The sequence below is a fragment of the Nannobrachium achirus genome, assembly GCF_963921795.1.
Source record: "Nannobrachium achirus genome assembly, chromosome: 18".
NCBI lineage: Eukaryota > Metazoa > Chordata > Actinopteri > Myctophiformes > Myctophidae > Nannobrachium > Nannobrachium achirus.
The window spans coordinates 38,603,165-38,630,667 of NC_137825.1; the positions used below are offsets into that span (position 1 = coordinate 38,603,165).

The 27,503-nt window shown below is 41.5% G+C and overlaps 1 protein-coding gene across 1 annotated transcript in view; it reads left to right on the top strand.

The window, feature by feature from the left end:
• Window positions 1–449: 449 nt before the first annotated feature.
• The window catches only part of lrp2b (low density lipoprotein receptor-related protein 2b), a gene marked incomplete at both ends in the record, with an annotated part of 75,776 nt that continues 48,722 nt past the window's right edge, over window positions 450–27,503 (top strand). The window contains 32 exons of the mRNA XM_080748283.1: window positions 450–520; window positions 1,758–1,864; window positions 2,197–2,319; window positions 4,202–4,318; window positions 5,326–5,436; window positions 5,593–5,709; window positions 6,327–6,443; window positions 7,180–7,323; window positions 8,841–8,957; window positions 9,515–9,643; window positions 10,541–10,710; window positions 12,406–12,629; window positions 12,818–13,024; window positions 13,204–13,409; window positions 14,169–14,309; window positions 14,774–14,983; window positions 15,445–15,637; window positions 16,219–16,344; window positions 16,826–16,956; window positions 17,984–18,121; window positions 18,483–18,761; window positions 19,175–19,414; window positions 19,780–19,902; window positions 20,397–20,513; window positions 20,820–21,197; window positions 22,163–22,411; window positions 23,182–23,390; window positions 23,962–24,146; window positions 24,706–24,934; window positions 25,186–25,363; window positions 26,006–26,134; window positions 26,844–27,010. Coding sequence (XP_080604409.1) covers window positions 450–520; window positions 1,758–1,864; window positions 2,197–2,319; window positions 4,202–4,318; window positions 5,326–5,436; window positions 5,593–5,709; window positions 6,327–6,443; window positions 7,180–7,323; window positions 8,841–8,957; window positions 9,515–9,643; window positions 10,541–10,710; window positions 12,406–12,629; window positions 12,818–13,024; window positions 13,204–13,409; window positions 14,169–14,309; window positions 14,774–14,983; window positions 15,445–15,637; window positions 16,219–16,344; window positions 16,826–16,956; window positions 17,984–18,121; window positions 18,483–18,761; window positions 19,175–19,414; window positions 19,780–19,902; window positions 20,397–20,513; window positions 20,820–21,197; window positions 22,163–22,411; window positions 23,182–23,390; window positions 23,962–24,146; window positions 24,706–24,934; window positions 25,186–25,363; window positions 26,006–26,134; window positions 26,844–27,010 — 5,382 coding nt within the window. The remainder of the gene's footprint in view (window positions 521–1,757; window positions 1,865–2,196; window positions 2,320–4,201; window positions 4,319–5,325; window positions 5,437–5,592; window positions 5,710–6,326; window positions 6,444–7,179; window positions 7,324–8,840; window positions 8,958–9,514; window positions 9,644–10,540; window positions 10,711–12,405; window positions 12,630–12,817; window positions 13,025–13,203; window positions 13,410–14,168; window positions 14,310–14,773; window positions 14,984–15,444; window positions 15,638–16,218; window positions 16,345–16,825; window positions 16,957–17,983; window positions 18,122–18,482; window positions 18,762–19,174; window positions 19,415–19,779; window positions 19,903–20,396; window positions 20,514–20,819; window positions 21,198–22,162; window positions 22,412–23,181; window positions 23,391–23,961; window positions 24,147–24,705; window positions 24,935–25,185; window positions 25,364–26,005; window positions 26,135–26,843; window positions 27,011–27,503) is intronic.

The following is a 27,503-nucleotide window of genomic DNA, read 5'->3' on the forward strand; positions in this document are numbered from 1 at the left end:
CTTTCTCTCCCTTCTTCATAGTGAATACAATTCCTATAGTGCTTGTAGATCATTGATCAACCAAAACAAATATTACATAAACATATTATTCAACAAGTCAAAATATATCAATTGCTGAGAAAATAATCGATAGTTGCAAATACTATGAATCGTATGAGCTGGGTTTCCTTTTCAATGGAAGAGTTACATTTCTGCTTCAATGACATAGGGAAATGACCAGTGGTGATTTCTTGCTGATACATCAGCAAGACTGGTAAAAGTTAATCTTAGATGAGGTTTATGTAAAAGACAGACCCATAAAAAGCTGTATTCTTCTTGCTCCTGAAGGCATCATCATTCAGTTGAGTTTATGTGGATGTAAGGGGACCCATGGTGCACATTTAGCATGATTGTATCCATTTAGTCAGACTAAACCCCGGACATTAATTGAGGAGGAAAGGCTTTCAGTAATGGACCTTAAAGGTCTTAAAATTGTATCCATTCTATTACTCTCCCAAGGGATTCATCTTGTTCAAGGTTTGTATATGCTTTTTACAACAATATATTTTCTAGTAATATGGATTAGTCTTTATAATTTTGTGTATTGCACTATTGGTTTTGCACTATTTGTTTATGGATTTATCATTTTTAATCTATGAACTAACCAGAAAAAATGCATGTAAAACTGACACTTAAAATGATTACTGATATAACTGTAAAACTCAACTTTTTACACATCTTTATGTATGACTACCTTGTTTATTTTATTAATTGTATTGCTTCTCAGGGTGCTTAACAGTGCTCATAAGTGAACCACATGTTTTGTATGCTTTTTAAACAAGCAACATATTTTAAATATATCATTTTACTTCTAATTTCATATTATTTAAGGCTCAATATAAATATAGCAAGTGCAGTTTTCCCTGATCTCTTTATTGAATGACCAGTTGTTCTCAAACATATCAAAGACCAAATTGATGTGTATTAGGCCGTGGAACCCCCCATTTAAGAAGATTTTGTGCCAGGGGGACCCACATAGATTCAGTACAGAATTCAACTGTCTATTCTGTGGGTGGGGAGATAACACAAAACTTATACAGTACATTCTCTCATTTGGCCAATTTCTAGCTAGTGAAATAGTGAAATTAAACAGTTCCAGATTTTGCTGGGGACACCCTGGAACTCAGGACCCCACTTTCAGAGCCATTGGCCCAATAGAGGCCATTGTGTCTTCTTTGGCTCATTGATGTAACATCAAAGAATGAGCTGGTTATTCATGGTCAAGAATTAACTATAGTTTAAAGGCTCAGTCACATGTGTAAGGTCCAAATGTTAAGCACAGTAGACAAAACCAGGCGCTACTGTCATAAACATGATGAATCATTTCTCAAGGAAGTAATAAAACAATATTTTCAATTTGGTGACAATGAATGTTAGCAATTAATACACTCAGTATAGTAGTTATTACTGTATGTCTTTCTAAGGTGATCTCTTTTGAACTTTCAACTATTCAAGAAAGTATATCAATCTATGCACTGTCAAATCACTTTAACCCTAAACAGTGGCTGTTCGAAAATAGACAATCTCTGAGACGTGCTTCTGTTTTCAAAAGCTGTTAAAAAAAATCACAAAAACACAAATCTTGTAGGGGGTCCCTGGGGCAAAATATTTTCTGATGCGGGTCCGCAGGAAAATACATACATTTTGGGGTCCTTGACATGGAAATGTTTACTGCTTCACTCTCACACATCCATACTGTACATCTATTACTCAAAAGGGTGTAATGGTGGGGAGTTTCAGTGCACCAGTGGACAGTGCATTGACATTGACTGGAGATGTGATGGGACTAAAGACTGCATAGACGACTCTGATGAACTCAACTGTCGTGAGTATCCCCACTGCCATTGGCTGCCTGGTCTCCAATTATCTTATGATCCATTTTGATAGCTCTACAAGCACACATTGTGTTCCAAATGCGATGTTGTGTTCTTGTTGGGTTGTCTATGTTAGGTATAACTAACCATGTGGGTCCGTGTACCCTCAAATTATGTGGCCCATACTGTAGGTCGGGGGCCTATCTCTTGTTTAATGTGAGTTGGATTTATACACATGTACTATATTCCCGTGCCATAAAGTAACATGATCAAACCCTCAAACGTTTGAAGGATCAATCAATGTAAAGACTATGAACTGTTTTCAATGTATTCTCTGTGGCAGCGCCTCCATCTTGTACCTCACAGCAGTTTAAGTGTGTGACGAGCGGGGAGTGCATCTCCTTGGACTTCGTCTGTGATGGCGAGGAAGACTGCATTGACGGCTCAGATGAACAGAGGACCTGTGGTAAAAAATTAAATACTGTTTCTGTTTTGTTTTGTTGTATTTTTAAGATAACAAAAAAAGCTTAAAGACAAGAGGATGTGAGTAACAATACTAATTGTTATAAATTACTTTGATTTGTTCTCATCTGCAAACTAAAGCACATAGTCTGCTCTTTAGAACGTTTTTCTACTTTTCTTTGGTGTCATCACTATGTTTTTGGCAGACTTCTTCTTTACTTTGTATGTGATGCTACAAGTCAGACCAAGTTAACCCAGCTCAATCATTCTCCAGCAGATTAGACTACTATACAGTAATAGTCTTGCCTTCCCAAAAAAGCTATCAGATAGTTTCAGCTCTTTCAAAATGTTGTCAGAATGTATTGAGAGAATAGCCCTTTGAGATGCAGCATCTCATTTTTACTGTACAATACAAATACACAATACACACTCTTACAGATACAGTTAGCTTGCTCACCCTCTCCCACCCTCACTCCCAGCCCCTGAACTAATTTTAAACAAAAATACAAGTACTATGACCTGTATCAAAGTAAACAAAATAAATAAAGTTAAGTATAAGCAATATTAATAGCATGAACAGGTTGTTTTGAGATGTGAATACAAGGAAGTCCTGAAGCGGTCAAGAAAGCAGCTAAAGTTCTAACTAACAAAAGCTTAGCCTCATAAACCAGACTCTTCTTTGAAGGCAGGAGCTAGTGGTCTAGTTTACTAGGCTAACAAAAGCTGATCACATTCCACAAATTATCCACTGCCTTTTACTATGAAAAATGTGCTTACATCTGTTTCTTTTTTTAAATATTATTGTTATTTTAATATTATTGTTACTTCGTTCTATTATAAACTGTATCAGTTATTCATTTTTTCTTCTTCTATTCCTGTTTTAAATTGAATGGGTTTTTGTCCCCTTAATTCCATTGTAAAAATACAAAATTATGTCCACCCTTGTCAAGCCCCATTTTAAAACCTGAGGCGTGCACTTTCACTCTGCTTTTAAGTTTGACAAGTAGGTAAATGCAGTCTTTAAAAAGAAACCATGTCCATATCCATAACCACACCCATATCCTGCCTGGTCCAAGCTCCGGACTGGTACCAGAAAGAGAACCATATCACCTTCTTTACTGACCTCTCTCTCGCCACTGGCTGCCAGCATTGTTTAGAATCCATTTGAATTCTCCTATTCATTTATAAAGCTTTAAATGGGGCCCCTATTACAATGCTGACCTTTTAATTAACCTCTCCTACTATTTCTAGGTCCCTCAGGTCAGGTCAGCAGATGTGTGGCTGCTAGATTTGCTGGCACAGCCGAACCCCTGACCTAATATGGTTGAATTTGTTGTAGTTCTTATTTAATTACTAGTCCGGTGCCAGAGGGGGTAGAAGTAATGTTGGAGAATCCAGACCGGTGCCCTGTTTGCAATACCTGTCTGTGATGTAGTCATTGTTTCAGCATACGGCTTGTTACCATGGTGGCGACACTGTTTATTATCAGTGATGTCAGCATGCAGACATATGGTGGACATCATCTCCAAATTTGGGCATCGTTTCAACTTGCAGCTGTCACCACAGTGGATGTCACCATGCTCAACTCCAAATTTGGGCATTGTTTCAGCAAGCGGCTGTTACCATGGTGGATGTCACCATGCTCATATCCAAATGTAGGCATTGTTTCAGTATGCGGCTGTTGCCATGGTGGCAACACTGCAGTGATGTCAGCATGCACATGCAGACATTCGGTAAATTAATAGTTAGATATTGGTTTATTTGTTCTATTACCGATTGTCCATTTGTTCTTTATGTCTGATTGTTTATATTGTTCTGTTCAGCACTTTTGATCAACAGGTGTTGTTTTGATACAAATAAACGTCTTTCTCATCTTCCTCATTCAGGAGGAAGGACCTGTGGTCCAGACCAGTTCACCTGTCAGGAGGGCCAGTGCATTCCCAACAACTACAGATGTGACCATGTGAATGACTGCCTGGACAGCTCAGACGAGAACAACTGCCGTAAGACCTTAAGAACCACTGATGATCAATTTGTTTAGTAATTCACTGAACAATGGAAAAAACACTTGGAAAAACATGTGGACATACACATTAAGTCATGTATTGGAGCGGTTACCAGTTGCACTGCTCAAAAAATGGCTACTGGGAGGGCTGGCCTCCCGCCGATATACAGTATAGGCATATAAGGAGAGTTACATCCCCTCCGTGCACTTCATCGGGCCAGTCCGAGGAGCCGAATAGTGACAAAGGCCTGAACCGTAAGTTTACAGAATGCACTGGAGTCTATGAGCGTTTGTCACTATTTCGAGTTTACATGAACGGACCACACAACTGGTGCTGTTTTTCCCCCTCATTGCCACAACTCTCCAATAGAAGGCTCTGAACATGTCACCATGACTCATGTATGAACTAACACATTAGGCCTACGCTCATATGCATGTCACATTGTCACTATGACTCAGACATAACCAAACTTGATATGCACATACTGTATGGGAGATGGCTCATTCAAATCAAACAGTGCTGCTTCTGTTTTGCCAGTCTCAAGCAAGATTATTAACTTTTACGCATGACAAACACACATGACAGACATTGTTTTACAACCTCTTTTGTTCAAATAAACATTCCTGTCCTGTGTCCTTGTGTCCTTTACACCACAGAGATTGAAACTTATAACAAATCAGTAGACTTACCCTTTAACCTTTTACAAGAATTCAGCTTATTTATTTTTATTTTTTTTGTATTGCACACCTCACCCCAGCAGGAAATGACAGTGAGCTACAGTACATGTAATAATGACTTGCAATTGAATTGAATTGATTTTTACATTGATCATGTATTATATATTTGTGTCCAAGAAGTTAGAAATTGGTGTACTTATGAATAATGTAATTTGCTATTACTATATAAGCTATGTGATAACTTTGTAATTAGTCAAAATATACACTCCCATTCAACCCCCCTTCTGCCTTCAATAAGTCTTTTTGTGTCAATCTGATCTTGTCCAGGATACCCAAGTTGTACAGAGAAGACCTGTGCCAATGGGGCCTGTTACAACAATTCTCAACACTGCAACGGACTGCAGGACTGCCGAGATGGTTCTGATGAATCCAACTGCAGTGAGTAGATACAAATCAGTAGGGCAGGAAATAATACAATGAATGAACAGAACAAAACAAAAGTTGAGCGTGTGTCTTTGTGTGCGTGCGTGCGTGCGTGCGTGCGTGCGTGCGTGCGTGTGTGTGTGTGTGTGTGTGTTTGTTTGTTTCCAACAGCGAGCCAGCACTGCCCCCTGCACCAGTACCAGTGTGCAAATGGCTACTGTATACCTCTGTCCTTTGTGTGTGACCACTGGAACGACTGTGGAGACAACAGTGATGAACAAGGCTGTGGTAAGAAGGATCGACATGGAACAACCATTCAACCATTGGTCTAAAAATAGAAAAAGAAAAAAATGTTGTTAAAATAAGGGTAGGCAAAATAAGCCATAGGCTTCAAGCCTACACCTTTTTGCTCGAAAAAAAGAATTATGAAAATAAAATGAATGAATATAATGTATATTTTCTTTTTGACCAAATAAAAACTACTACTACTACATTCTGTTTCATCATACACCTTTCAGATATATTTGATACGTTTTAATCGATAAGTCTTGCTGAGCTCATGAAGTTTTGAAATTGGGAACTAAGTTGAAACAAACCAATTGGGGGAGTATGGGACTATTACAATGTGGTGTTTTTTCTCAATACGTACAGCTATGATGACACCTGCATGTAGTCCCAATAATATGTTTAATAATTGCTTTATTTGTAACTAATTAATCAATTATTAATGAGAAAAAATATAAAATGAATCAAATAAAAGCCCTCTAGCAGCCCTATGCTGCTCCATACACCAAACTAGAAATTGAGTTCTTTAGCAAAAGACCCAAGCTCACCATAATCAGTACGATTCATTCAATTAAGAAAGCTGCCTATTACATTATGGGGTATCCATTTTGTCCTCACAGTGTACCAGAGCTGCGGAGGCAGCGAGTTCACCTGCTCCAGTGGCCGCTGTATCCCCCAGGTGTGGGTGTGTGACCAGTTCAATGACTGTGGTGACTACAGTGACGAGAAAGGATGTGGTAAGAGACTGGCTTTCTGGAGACCACCAGGGTTCAGAACTGCCAACACATGCATGCTGTACAAACCATATCATGTTTGTCTGAATCTCACCAGCCTGTAGGCCTATACATTTACCGCTGCCGGGTGGAAACCTTGTATGTCCAAACCCATAACTTTTCTGGCAATGGGGAAGAAAATCAGTGTTCCAATGGAATCAATGTAGTTATTATTTAGTCACAAGCTCTTGTTATCACTTTTCATTGTTTAGATGTTTATAAAACCCACAGAAAGACTTTTGGCATCCCTATAGCATTACCCATTTTTTTCAAACATTTTCAAATGTTTTTATTGTGAGCTTGAGCAATGATCAGTAACACTTTTTACTAGTTTTGAACAATAAAATAAATGTATTTATGAAGAAGAAAAACGAAGGGATATGGATAAATAGAACGTATGGCCAACAGTGATTCTGTAATATGCTTTCCATGCTCTTGTGTTGTACACTTTATGCCAAAGGGGCTTAAGGTTTTCTTCCAAAATGATACATCCACCATTTGAAAGGGTTAGGGTTAGGGACACTATAGAACCTCCAACAGTATGCAGCGGAGGGTGAGGTTCTATATGGGGCTACAGTGACACATGACACAAAAACTAAAAGTAGTTTTGATGACACACTGGAAATCGTTAAATACAAGGATGCTTATGAAACATGTGAGAATGTTCATCGACTGTTGGATTGTGACCCATACTTTTCAGATAGCAACTCCCGAGACTGTTACCCTGGTGAGTGGGGGTGTCCGGGCTCCTCTGTGTGTATACCAATGGGGAAGGTGTGTGACAGCAAACCCGACTGTCCTGGGGGAACAGATGAAACCAACACTACGGCACAGCAAACCTGCAGTAAGTTGTGTGTACAATACATATTCAAGGATTAAAGGCCTGACTATTTAATCAGATGTAGCTACTAGAAGTACTCCTATGTTACTTGGACAGTAAAATCCTGAGTGGTAATTTCAAGATTAGATCAAACATGTAATTTAACCCTCAGTGTTACAAATGGATAGTGTTATTATGTGTTATTCAAAATGTCAGGTATCCAAATAATCCTTGCTTTATCTCTTGCTGTGTGAGACACTTAATTTCGTCATACTGTATGATTGTTTTTTTCCACACAAGCTACATTTTCACTTAATAAAGTTGAAAGCAGGGTTCAAGTAGGTACTATTATTTCCTGTTTCTCAAACTTAACACTAATCTTCGGTCATTGCAATCTTTATGATCTCAGTCAGCACTCACCTTTTGCTTATCACTTTATTTATTGCGTTTACCCACACTCAGTTCATGATTAACTTTTGAACATCATAAGAAAAATGGACAGTCATGGTGACGGTGATGATGATTGTTCCTTTTCGTCTTTGCGCGTAAATGTGAAAAACCGATGATAGCTTCCTTTCTTGACTTTATAGTTCCAGACTATAGCATATATATAGCATAGCATTGTGTAGTTGTCTGGCTACACGAGACTAGAGTAAACGGTGGATCCTTGCAACTAAAAAAGGTTGAGAATCACTGACATAGATCAGTGGTTCTTGGGGGGGAAGGGGGTTCCAGGGGGTCTCCAGATAAATTAACTAATACTAGACCTTACCCGTTCGAAGATATGTGCTACAAAATAACCCTAACCCTAACCCTAACCCTGGGGCGGTAACCCTGGCAACAGTACTCAGCCATATAGTTGAACAGAAGTGGTGAAGAAAACGCTAATAAACAGCTTGCATTTGGGGAAAATGAAAATCGGCTCCCTCACCGGGTGTATAATGCTAATGGTCAATGCCATGTGAAAGTTGGGATCAGTTGCTGAAGCGAGTGAATAATAAACGTGGAAATGCATTAACTTTAGAGCGTGACTAACTGACTGACTGACTGACTCTCTTCGTTTATATGTTAGATAATAATATCAAAATCAGTTTGAAAATAATCTGGGTTAAAAACTGTTTAACCTATTTTAATACTTTGGCTTTTTGAAAATAGCTTGATGTAATGTGTGGTGTGCTTTAAAATCTGCTTTAAAAAATCACACCCAGTGTGAAGTGAGCGGTGCCTTTTATGAGTTCTTTTCATTAAGCGTCACGTGAAGCTTGGCCAATGTGGGACAGGGTGGGACCGACATACATACAGTACATACAGACAAAGCCAGATGTAGGAGAGGTTAGCACCGCTCAAAAATAAACAAAAGATATTAAAAGAAATGTGGAGAATTTTGAATATTTTTGAAACATATTAACAACACATTCTTGTATGGGGTGTCCCTGGCACAAAATCCTTTCAGATGGTTGTCCGCGGGAGTCCTTGTCATGAAAACTTTTGAGAATCTCTGACTTAGATGACTATACTGTCTATATCATCCATCCTCACAGATCTGGAGCAGTGCTCTGCCCTCAGCTGTGAGTACCGCTGTCACCCTTCCCCTCAGGGGGGAACCTGCTACTGTCCCGACGGTTACATCGTAGCCAATGACAGCCGCTCCTGTGTGGGTGAGTGTGGGGGTTTATTTTTATATATTCTTTTTCCTGAAAAATAGCAGATTGGATCTTTCTGATGAAGAGATTTGTTGTAGAAAGAAACAAGTAGACCAAGTACAGAGATAACTCAGGGTTGAAGTGGTTAAAACCTGTTTGACAATATTAAAGAAACAACATTTAATTTAATTTTAACAGACATTTTGTATTAAAGGTAGGGTAAAGTGATTTCGTTTAAGTTTCAGTTTCAGTTTTCATGTAGGTGACAGGCGAGGGCCTTCCTAGAATCATGATCAAGTGGGGGTGGGCCTTGGTGCGCGTAGGGCCCGCCCATACTCGGCCATGCAAACTTTTCACCCAACAGTTTTGGTGGAGCAACTAAAACGGGATAAGGCTGAAGTCCAAATATGGACCAAACACTAGTCATGAGTACTATCAACATAGCCCCATTTTGTTATTATTTGAAATCACTTACTCTACCGTTAAAGATTCCCATTACGCAATTAAAAAATAAATAAAATGATACAATAGTCAGAAAGGTAAAGACCTTTGTTGTTGTTTGTTATGCTCAGACTACAATGACTGCAACATCTGGGGGATTTGTGACCAGCTATGTGAAGACCGTCCTGGGACACATCACTGTAGCTGTGCTGATGGCTACATCCTGGAGAAGGGGCACATATGCAAGGCCAACATTTCAGGTACAGGAAGTGATAGGCTATCGCTATAGATAGCAAGCTGTCACAGGTAAGATAAGAGGGAATATTTAGTCCAATAAAGTCCTTTCAGTTGGTATAACCTCAAACATATTAGCATTCTTTATTTGCCAGTTACCTAATGGAATCCTGCTTCTCGAAAAATCGAAACCATGCAATGATTTACTGTATGGTATTTAACAGTGGTGTAAAGTAACTAAGTACATTTACTTAAGTACTGTATAGGTACAGTTTTGAGGTATTTGTACTTTACTTGAGTAAGTCCAATTTCCAATACTTTTACTTCTACTCCACTACATCTGGGATCCAAAAAATGTACTTTTACTCCACTACATTTATTTGAAAAGTTTAGATACTAGTTACTTTTCAGATATACATTATAATATTAAAACATACATAAACCACTTTAGCCCCATGTTATACCTTAGGTGTTTGAAAATAGCAGATCTTCAAGCTCACAACGCGTCACGATGCGACGCGTTGTGAGCTTGTAATTCGGCTATTTTCAAACATTTTGTACTTTTACTTTTAGTACTTTAAGTACATTTTGATGCCAATACTTTTGTACTTTTACTCAAGTACATTTTTAATACTGGACTTCTACTTGTAACAGAGTACTTCTACAATGCAGTATTGATACTTTTACTTAAGTAGAAAATGTGAGTACTTTTTCCACCACTGGTATTTAAGTGCACGCACATAAATAATACACATGGCACTACTGTGCTATGTGTATTGAATTGAATTTGGATTTTAAAATCAAAGTGCACAATATACTGTATAATCTTCCTTTTCTGTAAAGGGCTTTCATAATTAGGCCTACTACTGTAGCTCAACAGAAGACACGTGAATAATTCATAGATGTTTGTGACACTCCTCCAGCTGGGATGCCACAGCTCATCTTCACCAACGGGGGTGACGTGATGATGGCAGACATACACGGCCGCTTCGTCAGAACTCTGGTCCCGTCCCAGGGTAGAGGTTACTCTGTAGGGGTGGCCTATCACCACAACAGCCGGACAGTGTTCTGGACGGATACCAACACTCAGAAGGTCAGTCACAGCAGCTGCTGTCCAACTCTTTTGACAACATGATTTTGTAGTGTCCTTGAAAGCCTCTGTTTGTTTATGTCTACATGTGCTACATGTGGCTCTGCTCCTGTGATGCTCCAGAGCAGACTCTTGAGATCACAAACACCTAATTCAGAGTCTAAATATACACAGTTATTACATGAACATGGTAATAGACTGATGCCGTCATGGGACAGAAGAACCTACAAATGCAAAGTAATGAAAATGATACAATACCTACTGTACAGTATGAACCTACCTTGAATGCCATGCTGACATTACATAGTGCTGCTGACTAGAGGAGAACATTTTAGAAATGATATGACTGCATATGTATAACCTTTACAGTTTACAGTTTACAGTTTAGGCATTTAGCAGACGCTTTTAATCCAAAGCGACTTACAATAAGCAGATAAAACATCACAATAATAAGCAAGAGAATATGTCAGTACATCAACAGCAATATAACAAATGCAAATGAATATCTATCTACAAAACAATAATCAGTCAAGAAAAAAAGGTTCTAAAAAAACCTAAAAACAAATGCTAACTAGCTTCATGTATGGTCATTGAGTGTTTCAGTAGTGCTAAGGGTTTAGGTGTAGTCTGAAAAGGTGAGTCTTCAGTCCACGGTGAAAGCTAGCGAGTGAGTCCGTTGTTCTAAGTGCGACAGAGAGTTTATTCCACAACTTTGGGGCCAGGAGGGCAAACTGGCTCGGACGAGTGGATTTTTGCCCTGGGGTTTTTAGCAAGGGTTCTGTCAGCATCCCTGTGTTAGCTGATCTAAGTGAACGGGTGGGGGTGTAGGGGTTGATCAGGTTTTGGAGGTATGGAGGAGCCATACCTTTGGCTGCTTTGAAGGTCAGCATCAGTGTTTTGTATTCAGTGCGGGCCGCAACCGGGAGCCAGTGGAGGGAGCGGAGAAGTTGAGAGACATGCGAGAACTTAGGCTGGTTGAAGACCAGTCATGCCGCTGCATTTTGGATCAGTTGGAGAGGTCTGAGATCTGCCATCAATGATAATACATGATATTTGATTGCTTGTAAGAGTCTACAGTAAATCTCTCCACGAGGCCTGATAGCTATTGTTTTCGTACAGCCTATCTTTTTATGGTTCAGCTCGTCCTTTAAGCAGCGGCATTATAACTGTGATCTGATCTCTGACTTGTGCCTCCTGGCCGAACTATCGTACCACTGACATGAGTGTTATTGTACTTTCTCCCTGTGATATCATGTACAGAAAGCATAACCATTACCACCTAGAATATTGTCTGGTCTCCTAATTGCCTCATCGATTAATGATTGATCCAGAATTCCATGACAGAAGTTGGTTCTCAAAAGCAAGTGACAGTCATTGACTGAGCTGACTGAGCAGCTCAATACAGCGGCAGATCCAAGTAGAGTTTCTGGTATGACTCCACAGCACCATTGCAGCAGTGTGGAGCGAAGAAAAGAGGTCAGCTATACTGTAGGTGACTGACTGCTGGATTAAGTTCTGTCCCCAGTGTCACAATGTACAGGTGAAAGTTTGTCACATTGTGTCACGTCTTCCAGAATCATATGTCTTTGGTGACCTACATGGTCATATGGTGCCATAGAAATTAGCGTTACGTGTTTACTACATTTCGCAAATTATAATCATTTAACAACCAAGCTGTGCCGTGCCTCTGTCCCTTAGGTGTACTCTGCCAACTATGACGGAGGTGACATTAAGGAGGTTCTGTCTACTGCGGTCCACAGTGCCCAGAACATCGCTGTGGACTGGATCAACTTCAAACTCTATGTCCTAGAGGTTCGGGTGGAGCGCATTGATGCATGCGACTTTGATGGAGGGAACCGAGTCACACTGGTGGCTGAGAACCTGCAGACTCCTCACGGACTTGCCTTGGACCCCACAGTGGGGTGGGTGTTTGAATATTTAAAGATTTGATTTATTTCATTCTTCATTGTCCACCATAGAGGAAGGACAATTGTTTTCACGAGAGTCACAAGATAGTCTGTACACAATATATAATATGTACATAATAACTTGTCTAAAACACTAATGTTTCATGAAGCCTACGAAGGTGACTTGTTGTTGTTTTGTGCAGCTATATGTTCTTTTCAGACATGGGCATTAACCAAGAGCAGGTGAAGCTAGAGCGGGCGTACATGGACGGAAGTAACCGTGTTGAACTGGTGAAGAGCAGGCTTGGTACTCCAACAGGCATAACCCTGGATATTGTTACCCAGAGGGTGTACTGGTCCGACAGCCATTTTGACATGGTGGAAACTGTCACATACAACGGTCTGGACAGGTAATTTGACAACAGTTTCTCATCAGAGAATTTCATGCACCCCCTCCATCTGTATATATGTTCCCCATTTTCAATTGTTTTTATTATATTTTGACAGTTGCTTTGGCAATGTAAATGTATGTTTTCTCATGCCAATAAAGCTCCTTTGATTTAAAGTTTAAATAGATTTTTTTCCACAGGAAAACAGTGCTCTATGGCGGAACCATGGCTCCACATCCATTTGGTATCGCAGCATTCGAGAACCACCTGTTCTTCACTGATTGGACCAAGATGGCTGTGATGCGAACCACCCGCTTCAATGGCATGAACAGCACATACATGCTCTACCAGACAGCCAACAGACCTGGCCATGTCGTTGTCTCACATCCTGTCCTGCAACCCTTCGGTATGGAAGTGGACATCTAAGCCAAAACACACTATTTGGCAACAATCATACTAAATGGAGAATTGAAATTGGACAGTCTCCAATGTCTAGTTGGCTTAATTGATATGACACCCCTTTTCTGAAATGAGTTTTGAAGTACTGGACACCTTCTTTGTCCTATTCACCACTTAAACCCTACCGTATGTACTTTGTTGACCGGTTTCCCCCAGGGGTCTGTACTTGGTCCACTCCTTTTTCTTTTCTTCGCTCCACACCAAATTTCTTCAACAGAAATAGCCGATCTATAAAGTCACAACAACACGTTGCAATGTGATGCATTGTGAGCTGGTTGATATACACATGATACACATGATACACACACACTGTATATTTAAATTTGCTGAATGTTCACGAATGTTCACAGAATCTTCTGTGTTCTGTTTTCACGGAATGTTCTGTGTTCGCCCATTATGAAATGCCCAGAATAGAGACGCTAGGGTTCATGAGTTTAAATGTACAGTGTGGAGTTTTTACTATGAACACACAAAGCCATACTGTAGCCATACCGAGCTGAGTAATGTCTGCACTAGACCAGTTGTTCTCAAAGTGGATTTCAGGGACTCTGTGGGTTCCTTTATGGGGGTCCAAATGGACCCATACAAGTGAAGTGTGTAACTCTTAACAGCATACATATGTATGCTGTCAGAGTTAAGGGGAGACCTTGAAATGTAAAAGTTTGAGAAACATTGCGTTAGACAATGTGGACATCTTGTGTTGCAGTGATGAATCCTTGTGGCAGACACAACGGAGGCTGTCAGCATATCTGTGTTCTGAGTCATCGCTCTGACAACGACGGCCTGGGATTCCGCTGCAAGTGTCGCCTTGGTTACGACCTCCATCCTGACCGACACTCTTGTTTCAGTAAGTCCCTCTGATGGAGGCAGCACCTGGCCTGAGTTTAGAAGAGATTTATCACCCATTAGATTACATCATAATAAGCCATCGGTCCCAAATTAAATTGTGATACATGATAGGCACCGTGATTATTGAACCACTTAAACCTTATACTTTTTTGAGCAGGTTCCCCCAGGGCTATAAGTTTTCCCCCTCTACACCAAATCTCTTGAATTAGACAATCCATTCGTTTCTCAATTACTTAAGTTTTGTAGTTTTATTTATGGATATTTCTTTCCTTTTTTTTCTTGAACATTTCTGAAATTATTTACATTTAATTGCAAATTGCACATAATAAATAATAATAATATATATTTTGAAATAATAAACAAAATATATGAATATATATGTATGCGATCCATGAAAATGGGACCTCTGTTTGGGAAACACTGCTGATCTTCACCAACCTAACCACCTTTCTGTGTGAGCAGAGGTGAGGGACTACTTGCTGGTGGCGACAACCCTTGCGGTGCGAGGACTGCCTCTGAATGTATCCTTCCAGGAGGACGTCACCCTGCCCCTGGCAGGGATGGGGGTCACTCACACCGGCTCCGCTGTGGAATACGACGGCAACGAGGAAGCCGTCTTCTACAACGACCGGAGCAGAGGCATTGTCTACAAGTCCAGCGTCAATGGCACTCGTGAGTGTTTGTATTTTTTTCAGGTTTTCATTACGGGGATTAAGGTCAACATCAGTTGACATTTGAACATTTTTGTATGTTTAGTTTTTGATGCACCTTTTGTATTATTCATATGCCCTGTGTCGCCAGAATTTCCATTCAGGGATTAATCGAGTGGAATCTAAAAAAAAAAGTTGTAGACAGTCTTAGTCATAGTTTGTTTGTGTATCAGTAGTCTCTCTATGTAGCCTGGAAACCAGACAAATATGCCACTACAAAAAAAAGCCCTCTTCAGATTTGGTCAGGGCCCATTTGCAAATGTGGGCGGCTTTATCACCAGAGGCATCTTCTTAATTCGGACCATGGAAACGCAGTTTTCAAACAGAGATTCCAGACTAATACGCTGTGATATTTGCCATGGCCAGGCTACAGTCTCTATATTGTTTGAGTTACTAAATGTCCCTTTTTGCTCTGCACTGCAGATCATCAGATTCTGACAGGTTACAGAGTGGGAATGATTAATGCCATGGCCTATGACTGGACCTCCAAGGTTTTGTTTTGGACCGCGAGCTCTTACAGGTCAGTGGTGGCTTTCAAAGTGACGGACAAGTCCAGAAGAGACATTGTGACTGGCGTGATGAATCCCACGGGAATCGCAGTGCATCCCAGTGCTGGGTGAGCACTCTACATTATACATTATTAAGTATTCATAACTAATTTCTAGACAGTATATAATGCCTATTATATAGTTTGCAAGGTGAACAAAGACGGTGTTATAATTGTATAATTACTTTATTCACATTACGTGCAATCATATATAGAAACAGACACCTTAACTGAGAGAGATGAACACAGAAGCAGGAACGCCCCACTATATATTGCTTAAAATTGTGTTGCAGATTAAACGTTTTCATAGATTTCATAGATGGCTTTCATAGACTTGTTTGACACCACTATCATCAGTGTTTTTGTAAAATTATGTTTTTGTTTGGTTCGATTCATGTTCAGACATTGAACCACTAACTTGACCATTGTCTCTGTATTTGATCTGCTCTTTTTCCTGTATTGTCTCATTTTGTTGGGGACCCCCTGGAACCCCCAGAAGGACCCCTCGGGGTCCCCGAACACCACTTTTGCCCTAGGGGTCGTGGGCCCCCTGTTGAAGACCCATTGTATACACTATGCAGCATGAGGTTTTGTAATGTTATTTGAATGATACTAAAGCCCATCTGTCCTCCTCCCTACCCGCTCCAAAGCTACTTGTTCTGGTGTGTATATTCCCGCCCAGCCACTATAATGAGGGCTTTCACTGACGGAAGCAATGCGGTTCCTCTGGTCAACAGCACCCTGGGCGGGCCCATTGGACTCGCTCTCGACTACCAGTAAGCTCAGTTTGTAACATGCTGTATGATCTGGATATATATGAAGTATATGGAAATCAAATGGTCAGATATGTGCATAAATTCAAGAACCGCACAAATGCAAATCACAGTAAATGAATCACCACAGATGTATATAGATGTATTACTAATATGTACATGGTAGTGTTTTACTGTAGGCCTACATGTTTTCTTTTTTCTTTGGTTTTAAATGGCCTCTCAGTAGGCTGAATCGTCAAATGCAGACAAATTAAGGACTAGAAATTAGTAGAATGCTACAACAGGGATCATTTTAGGCTACTTATACACTAGCAGAATGTTATTTAAGTGGATTATTTGGAATTCCTTTAATATTTTCCCATATGGCACACAGGTGATCTTCAGTTTATGGACTATAAAGCCTGATTTTGTGACCTTGGCGCTCTGTAATCTTTGCCGCATAATTAAGCATAACTCAATGATTCCTTGTGCTTGGCCCTGGCAGGATGGACAGACTATACTGGGTGGACTCCCTCTTGGGACAGATAGGACACATCGGCATTGATGGATTTGACAGACAGACTTTCAGCAATATTGGGCGGATCACCCAACCCTATGCCCTTACAATCCACTTTGGTAGGAGTAACTGATTTGTGTTGAAATCATTGTTTATCCACTGTGGATAGGCATGTTTGGAATACAATATATTAAACATAGAATGTGTGTTAAAATGTTGGTTAACTAAATAAAATACAGGGGAGTGAAATAGTTCTGACAATATAATGTGCTTACAAGGGCACACATTCCACGGTGTTACTACTAGCTATGTACATAGATGAATGGTGGAAGCAGCCCGCCTGGGAAGCAAAAGGTCTGAAGTTCAATTCCCATCCCCGGCAATGTGTCGAGGTGACTCAGCTGGGTGTACTTGAAAACTGAATTTCCCCCATAGGATGGCATGGGTCTAATTATTACATGTATACAATGGATAAACTTGAAGTGCAATGGCAGTTTATTACAGTCTAAAGGGGAACACACACTGGACGCGGAGGCGCGCGGATGTGTTGCATCAAAAATACGGCCACCTTTTCAATGAACTAACCCACACCGGCGGTGTCAGACGCGCGCAGCTGCGTGTCTGCCGCCTCGTCTGCAACGCCGATACGCCACTGTTCTATTTTTCCAGCGTTGCCGCGCGGTGAACATGTTCTCCCATGGTTCTCCCCACTGGGAGAAATGGATGTGCTGTGTGGCAGCGCGCCACATCCAGTTGAGGTTACCGCGCGGCACTTCACGTGCGTCGATACCGTGACGCGACGCTGCGCAGCCGCCCGCGTCCAGTGTGTGCTCCCCTTAAGTTGATAAAGTGGTCCCCAGTCCTTTGGGTTATTTTTTGTCACAGCACATTTGCACATGCTGTATGTGTAATGTGTCCTCTGCATTTCACCCATTTTAACTATTAGGAGCAGTGGGCAAGAGCCATTAATACAGTGCCAGGGGAGCAGTTAGGGGTTAAGTGTCTTGCTCAGGGACACTTTGACACAGCATCTACAGTATAAATACTGGATAGTATTGTAGTATATTATAATTATACAGTATATTCAAATGAACAGTATTCACATTCACGTTTGATATAACTTACTGCATGTTCTCTCCCTTGCAGACCACCTTTATGTGTCTGATACACGGACCAAGGGCATATTCCGCATGAGGAAGAGGGATGGAGGAGACAACATGATGATCAGAGAGGGAATCAATGGAATCCTGAACGTCAAGACCTACTCAGCCGACCTGCACAGCAGTAAGTGGACCCTGCAGGGAGAAATAGTTCAAAGAGAAAAGATCTGATAGACTGCAGGTTAAGGTTAAATTAGCCCTAACCCTAAAGATGGAGCTTGTACAAAGTCAGGCATGACGTACAGACAGAGATACACGGACTGACGGACAACATGTGTTGGTTTTCATAGTTAACTGCGACCTACGGTCGCAATAATAATACTTAACAGTGAGTCAAACAAAAGAGACCCATTGGTCAGTGCAAAAAAGCAAGAGAAATGACACAGCAAAAGCGTCACATGAAACCCTCCATGGAAAAGTCAGTACAACTATTGTTCCAGACATCAGCCTAACCCTGCCTGCTTCTTCACCCCTTTCCCCAACAGTGTTCAACAGCCGGTGCAATTCGGCGCCAAACGGCTACTGCAGCCACTTCTGTTTCCCGACCCCCTCCTCCAGCCGAGTGTGCGGCTGCCCCTATGGCATGAAGCTCCAGGCCAACCAGAGGGACTGCATCAAGGACGACTCGGTCCCTCCGCCCGATACCAACTGTGGCGACTATGCCTTCGAATGTGACGAGGGGCGCTGCACGCCCAACTCCTACCGCTGCGACGGATTCGCAGATTGCATGGATAAGAGTGATGAAGCCAACTGTACTGAACCAGGTACGCGTGAAAGTGTATATAGCAAACCGTCAAACGGGCACCAGTGAGCAGTCCAGGGCTGGCCTGACCTACTAAACAAAGTAAACATTTGTTATGGGACCAGTACACACTACACACAAACAACCAACAATTAAATATAGTATGTTTCACTCATCCTAGCTATGATAATTTCTAGGAGGATAATTTGATACATATTTGTATTACCATCTGTGATAATTCTACCACTTTCAACCATATTTTTTCACTAAAGGTGCACATAGAGTATAGTAGCATCTAAATGTAAAATAGCATCTCAATGCTTACAACTGTTTCATCATGCTGAGTTGTGAGCTTGTAGAAATCAAGCTCGCACATTCTTGCTATTTTGTTAATTAGTGTGACACCAGTCCATCCTCGTGTCACTTCCCTACCAGGAATGACCTGCTCTCCGCGCGCTTTCACCTGCGACAACAAGCGCTGCATCTTGTCCAGTTGGCGCTGTGACGGCACGGACGACTGCGGGGACGGCTCTGATGAAGACAACTGCCCCACCCGCGTCCCCACCACCTGCGCCTCCAACTACTTCACATGTGACAACGACAGGTGCATCAGCAAAAACTGGGTGTGTGACGGCGATAACGACTGTGGCGACGGCTCAGATGAACACTACTGCAGTAAGTCACAAGGGAACCAATGCAGCTTTCATCCATGACGAGGAGCATTGTTTCATTTGGTATTTTGATACTGTAAGTTGATGAGTGTAGTAAAAAGAAAACGTACGGCCTATCAGGAACAGCAAGCCTACTTTCTAGATATGGGATCGTCAAAAATGTTCAGCCCGTGGACCCCTTACCTAAAAGAGAGATGAAGTAAGTATTTTTTGGCTAAAGTTCTCCTCAGAATAGGGATGCTTGGGTTCAAGTAGTTAATGTAAAAAAAAAATCCTATCACACTGGCGGAGCCCCTAGCCTGTTGTAACTCTGGGGACCCCCTGTTGAAGACCCCTGTATAGATATTTGCTCTCTCTGTGTCTGTGTAGATTCGACCATCTCTTCCTGCCCCCCTGGCTACTTCCTGTGTCCAGACCATCGCTGTATCTCCAGCTCGTATGTGTGTGATGGAGACCAGGACTGTATGGACGCCTCTGATGAGAACAACTGTGGTACTGATACAATTCACTAAACGCATGCTGTGTGATGCATGATGGCTTGAAAAGAATTGCTTCATATTGAACCCATTTGAACCCAGTTGTAACCTACAGTATAGTACTGTATATGTAGTTATTGCTTTCGTGCCAGGAAAAGGTCATTGTAGGTGTTGCTATGCTGTATATATTTATTTCTCAGCCTCTGTAGAAGATAGACACATGAAATAAGACACATTTGAGATCTTACACTGTTGGCTAATGTCTTTCATTTGCCCTATTTCCAAACCAAATCAATAACCAATGGGGGAAAAAAGCAAATCAATATAAATTCCACAAATCTCTATACTGTATCTGTCTTTCCTTTGTTGTTGATTATTTGTTTCCTGAACATTAGATAATGAACATTTTTCATCTGCTACAGAGGCTTTTTTTGTGAATGTTGACAATTCTGTCAACCCCAGGTCTAAATGGTCTATGGATAAGTTGTCACTCTGGTTTTCTCCCTTTAGACTATGTCTGTGAGTCCTATGAATTTGCCTGTGCCAGTGGAGATCAGTGCGTCCACTCTCAGTATCGGTGTGATGGAGTCTTTGACTGTCGGGACCATTCTGATGAGAGAGACTGTCGTAAGTTAACTGCATAAACTTCATGTCGAGGAGTAAAAAAAAAGGGAAAAAAAATCAGGAGTACCCTACTCTGAAAGTTGTTTTAACTACTTTAACTTTAACCCTAACCCATTGCTTCCCAATTTTGGGCTTGCTATTATAGGTGAAAATCCAACAAAGAAAAAATCTGGGAAGAAATGAAATATGTGAAAAAGAAAAATCGATCATACGTTGTGAGCTTATAGATATTCGGATTCTTAAATAATATTTCAGTGGCTTTTTAAGGTTTTTCCTCAACTCTTTACTCTTCTGTCCTCTCTCCCCCAGCGACTCGAGGTCCGGGCCTCTGCCACGACGATGAGTTCCAGTGCCAGACGGACGGATTCTGCATACCGGACGAGTGGGAGTGTGACGGGCATCCAGACTGCGAAGACGGTTCCGACGAACACAACTCATGCGCGCCCATTACCTGCCGGTCCAATCAGTTCCAGTGTGCCAACAAGATCTGTGTTCCGATGGCGTGGGTGTGTGACGGTGACAACGACTGCCGCGACTTCAGCGACGAGCAGAACTGTCCCACCCCGCCCTTCCAGTGTCCCTCCGGACAGTGGCAGTGTCCCACCGACCAGGTGTGCATCGACCTGGACACGGTGTGTGACGGCCAGAGGGACTGTCCCAATGGAGCAGACGAGTCACCCATCTGCAGTGAGTTTCATAGAACATCACAGCCTCTGTCATATCTCCTCAAAAGCAGGGGTCCTCAACCTTTTCAGGCCGCGACCCCCCCCCCCCCCCACACACACACACACCCTAACGAGCACTAAGAGTTTAGGCATTACATTTTGTAGAACACGCTTCTATTGTTGCGAGGCGTTGTGAGCATGTAGATCGGCTATTTTCACAATTTCTGCCTCTAATGTTTGACAATTTGGCCAATGTTTAATTTGTCATTTCAGAGATTAAAAAGTCCTTAAATTGTCACTTTAGAAATGTGCAATAAACTTAAACTTTATGTTGGTTTGTTTACTGTTGAATGAGAAAACAATGTTTCACATTAAGCCAATCATCTGGGGACCCCCAAAAATAATATGGGGACCCCCCTGGGGGTCCCGACCCACAGGTTGAGAACCACTGCTCAAAAGAAGATCTGGTCACACATATGTTTGCACATTATTTTGGCAACAAGATAATCAAGATTTTGCCACTGCCGGATTCCTTACATGACTAATCCATTGCGTCCCAATTTTGGGCTCGCTATTATAGGTGAAAATCCCAAAAAGAGAAATTAAGAGAAGAAATGCTACATTTTAAAAAGAAAAATGGATGTGAGCTTATATATTGTATTATTAAATATTTTATTTTAGTTTCAGTGGCTTTTTAAGGTTTTTCCTTAATCAAGATTTTGCCACGATGTTTCCAAAGTCAATGGGTAGCCTAATTGTGTTAAATAATAGTGACCTCAATATTGACCAAACTAATAATTATCTTTTTGCCATCCGATCGTGCAGCTCTACCCAAGATAAAGAAGGCAACACCTCAAATAGACTACCAGTTAATATTGAAATACAGAAACCAACCGAAATCAAAACTCAATAAACCGGAGTACAGTATGTTGCATGCACACACAAATACAACAGTGCAATTATTGTATCCCCTGTCTCTCTTTCTAGACCAAGATGACTGTGCTCTGAACAACGGCGGCTGCAGCGGCGGCTGCGTCCAAGGCCCGTTCGGGTCCCAGTGCACGTGCAGTCCAGGGTACCAGCTGCTCAACGACTCCAAGACCTGCGAGGACATTGATGAATGTCAGATCCCTGGCTTCTGTAGCCAGCACTGTTACAACGAACGGGGATCCTTCAGATGCTACTGCTCTGACGGTTACCTTCTGGAGCCTGATGGACGCACCTGCAAAGTCACTAGTAAGCAGCTAAACTGTTGGACAGTGTGTCTTCAACTTGAAAAATTTCCAGGTCTCCCCTTAACTCTTGACAGCATAAAAATGGAACCAAATGGACCCTGGATTCATTTGGTTCCATTTGCACGCTGTCAGCGTTTTTTCGGCCAAATATCAGTGAATTTCGGAACAATTAAATAAAAAAATCAACTTACCTTGTGTCAGTCACATTTGCACACATTTTTAAAAGTAGCAAAAAATAGCACATCTACAAACTAACAACATGTCATATCGTGATGCCTTGTGAGCTTGTAGATTGGCTGTTTTTGCTTTGCTATTTTTGCTGCTTGCCGTACAATTGTCCTTGCTCTCAAGTGTAACAGAAGGGTTTATACCTGTATCCATCATTTATGTCCACTTAAACTATCGTAGTCATGTGATTGTTATTATTATATCATGTAATTATGCTAGTCATATGACTGGATAATACAGTTACATTGCACCACACATATTCTGATCATAAATGTTAACCATATAATTGGCACACACGATTCAAGAAGTGCAATATCACATGACGTTAAACTCACAAAAGCCGTTATTATATGTATAAAGTTATCGTTTCACCAGACCTCCTGCTTCTCATATACATTCTTTGAAGTTATTGGCAGTTAAAAGACATGCAAAACACCTTTTACCTAATTTACATTTTCATTTTTATTGGATAGGACAGTAGACTGACAGGAAATGGGAGAGAGATGGGGAGTGACATGCGGCAAAATATGTTTAATCCAACAGATCCTGCCGCAGCTGTGCTTCTGGTCGCCAAGCGAAGTCAGATCCTCGCCAACAAGATCAATATCCAGCCGCCCCAGCTGCGCCCAGTTATCAGCGGCTCGGCCATTGTGACAGTGGACTTTGATCGGGTGACCTCCAGAATCTACTGGGCCGATGCCAGTCAGAAGAAGATCTTTAGTGCTTTCCAGAATGGCACAGATAGACAGGAGGTATAGGTTGAATACATTACTAAACTCACTATAGTGGGGCTCAGTGGATGGCAATGGCCAACACTTTGGTGCCGAACAAGATTATCATTATTATTATTTCTTCTACATTACATACTGTATGGTATAAGGAGCAACATTGCCCTTGGGGCTGCTAGTGGGGCTTTTAGCCTCATAGTTTGTGTACAAAATAACTTGTATGACTCGATGTTCACTTCTCCTGACTCTCTACATAGGAGTTTTATGTAGAGGACTACAGGAGTGGTGAAATCATCTACCAATCTATCAAAAAATAATTTAGTATATAGCAAGAGTCTACTCTGGCTTTTGTCCGGACCCCAGACAATTCTTAAGTTGCTTGATTCAGTAGATATTTGATAATAATAATGTATCAAATAATTTATCAGATTCCTATACAAACCCATCGTAACTTCCAAGTTAACTCTGAGCGTGTACAAAATGGACCAGCAAAGGGTCCATTTGGTTAAATGTGTAATCTCTCAGAGTTATAAGTGGATTCATTAACAAAGACGATTTGACAGTGTATTTAATGCCCATATCTGTTTGGTTCTAGGTGTTGTCCAGTGGTCTGATGGCACCAGAGACCATAGCTGTGGACTGGGCCGGTCGTAACCTCTACTGGACCGATTCTCTCCTGGAAAACATCGAGGTGTCCACTCTGGACGGCCGCTTCAGGAAGGTTCTGCTCAACAAGAACGTCACCAGTCCACGTGGACTGGTCCTCGACCCACGCAACCAGTAAGATTAAGACCCTCTCCCTTTTTAGTCCATTACGACCTGAGGCACATTCTACAAATGCACACTTTTTGACAAATGTAAAATAATAGCAGATGTACTGTACAAGGTTGCAGCACAGCACGAAGTGATGCACGTGTGTGTGTGTGTGTGTGTGTGTGTGTGTGTGTGTGTGTGTGTGTGTGTGTGTGTGTGTGTGTGTGTGTGTGTGTGTGTGTGTGTGTGTGTGTGTGTGTGTGTGTGTGTGTGTGTGTGTGTGTGTGTGTGTGTGTGTGTGTGTGTCTGACAAGTATGTCAGCTATACTGTATGTAACAACGCTCTGCTCTTTGTAACTGACTGTTCTTTCATATTATCTGACTGCACTGTCATTGTTTATGACCTTTGTATGAGGCATCCTTGTACTTCTGTTTATGTGGTCATAAATACGCATTTCAAATGCGTGCGTGTGTGTGTGTGTGTTCGCGCGAGCACAGCATCAGCACTCCAGTGATGTTACAGTATATGGTGCAGGACCAATTTGAACTGTTAAAATTCTTTCTTCTTCTGTCGTTCTTCTCTCAGCACCAACCTGATGTTTTGGTCTGACTGGGGTCAGAACCCTAGAATTGAGCAAGCCAGCATGGATGGAACCGCGAGGCAGATTATCGTCAGCACCAAACTGTACTGGCCCAACGGTCTGGCCCTGGATTACACCACACGCAGGGTGTACTTTGCAGACGCCTACCTTAAATACATTGACTACTGCGACTACGACGGCAGCAACCGCCAGCAAGTCATGGCGAGTGATATGGTTAGTAGCTTTTTTTCTATTTTCATTAGTCTAAGTAAAATGTATTGTAGTTTATCCACTTTCAAACTTGTGTCATTGTAGATGAAAATGTTCAGAACACTTTCAAAAACCTTCCCTGAAAATTGCATATCTACGAGCTTTAATCTTTGTCACTTGACACTGTTGTATGACAAGGTATAAAGTATGCTCATTACCTTTGAAAAGCTGAAACCAGACAACAGGTCAAAACCCATTTGACGACTCCCCTCCAGGTTCTCCAGCACCCCCATGGCATGACCATCTTCGAGGACCACGTCTACTGGTCAGAGCGCTACACCAGCAAGGTGATGAGGACCAACAAGTTCCACGGCGGCAACATCACCACACTGATGAACAGTGTCTACCAGCCCATGGGCCTCGTCATGGACCACCCCATCAAACAGCCTGCAGGTGCCTATAGTCCTTTTTCTAGAGTGCTGAGGTGTAGCTGCGGTGTATAGCAATGTTACTGTCATGAAACCTTTGTACACTGAATGACAAAAGCGTTACACTGAATGATGGAACCACTCACATATTTAACAAGCAATTCCTTGGCCACCTATGTATAGTAATTACCTTGACCTCAGTAACCGCAGTTATGGTTGCCACACTGAGAAATCGGCTATACTGTACCAACACAACACCACATAGTCTAATAGCAGCATGGCTCCCTGTCCAATCTTTAGCCTTCTGAGTACTGTGTGTGTGTGTGTGTGTGTGTGTGTGTGTGTGTGTGTGTGTGTGTGTGTGTGTGTGTGTGTGTGTGTGTGTGTGTGTGTGTGTGTGTGTGTGTGTGTGTGTGTGTGTGTGTGTGTGTGTGTGTGTGTGTGTGTGTGTGTGTGTGTGTGTGTGTGTGTGTGTGTGTTTTATTTTAAGTTCTTATTTTCTTTTTTTCTTCTTTTCACAACACAGATATTCTCTTATGGGAGTACCAAGCACAACTTCTTTTCAAATTGGGGCCAAAATACATATTATCAATTTGGGGCCCTTGTCATGAAAATGTGTGAGTGTGGAGACCCCCTGAATTTGACCCTGTACTCTCTGTGTGTGCAGCATTCAACCCCTGCCAGGAACACCTGTGCAGCCAGCTGTGTCTGCTGTCAATCCTCAGACCCAGGTATTACTCCTGCCACTGCCAGTCTGGATGGAAGCTGGATGCAGACAAGCGTACCTGTGTCAAAGGTACTTTCTATAACGTCATTAAACTGTACCAGAGATACCTTTTACAGTGTAGTCTACAGTGGTGCTGAGGTAATCTTACCCGGTAAAGCATCATGGCATGCATTAATATTAATAAGAATTCATAATTTGTTTATGCTGTATTTCTGTTCTTTTGTGTTTGATGTATGTTTTAGTTGTTTTCTTTGTTATTGGTACTGTACAGAGTCCAGTATTTATATTTTCTAAATTGTGGGATTCTACTTTCTATCAGTTCTATTCTATTTCTAATTATCTTTCAATACTTTTTATTTTTTTGCTCTCAGCAAAACAAAATCCTTGATATCATGGACTGCATAAAAATCAAACCTCGGTTCGAAGTGAATTGGTGAATTTTTATTCTATGTGTTCTAGAGCTATAAAATCTGTGTTCTAGATCTATACATTCTGTGTTCTAGATCTATACTTTCTATGTGCTTAATGAATTCTGAATGAATGAATGATTTTGTCTGGAGGGCCAAATTGGCATGTGAAGCTTGACCAATCCTCAATTGGTCAAGCATGCATGGGACATGCACGGGACAGACAAAACTGACCAATCACAGCGCAGAGATGCACGAGACAGGTACGGGACACACAAAGCCACACCTTGGAAGCGGCTTTCACCGCTTCAAAAATAAGTGCTCTCAGAGTTATGTTAACACAGGAATGTATCTATTCTATTGTGTATCAGACACCAGTCCATTCCTCATGGTGGTGAGGGAGTCAGCCATCTTTGGCATTCCTCTGGACCCTGCTGACCCGTCCAACAATGCCATGGCCCCTGTGTCAGGCCTCTCCCAGGGGCAGGACATGGACTTTGATGACCAGGAGCAGTACATCTACTGGGTGCAGAGCAACGTGAGTGACGACAGCTCTCGTTCTCTAGTTCAGGGGTTTTCAAAGTGGGTGACGGGGCACCCTGGGGTGCCACGACAAAACTAGTGAAACAGGCAATCTACAAGCACACTATGCTTGTAGATCTGCTGTTTTCACTAGTTTAGTACATTTTATAGATGATAAATACAAAACGAACGGTTTTGGACATACAAGGTTAACACCCGACAACGATGATATGCTATAAATATAAGGTGCTGGGAGTGAAAATTATAATGTAGAGGTGCCTCGGATTAAAAAAATATTCATGAGGTGCCCTGAGACAAACCCCTGCTCTAGTTATCGACAATGTTTGAAATGTCCATCCATTTCACTTAAATGCTTAGGCATAAAGTATGTTGTGTTTGGAAGATTGTGTTAGAGATTAATTTCATACTTTTTTATTAGTTTAATACATAGAATGCATATGTGGAGTATTTATTTTGAAAATAAGTGTATTTTGGTCACCTCTGTGTAC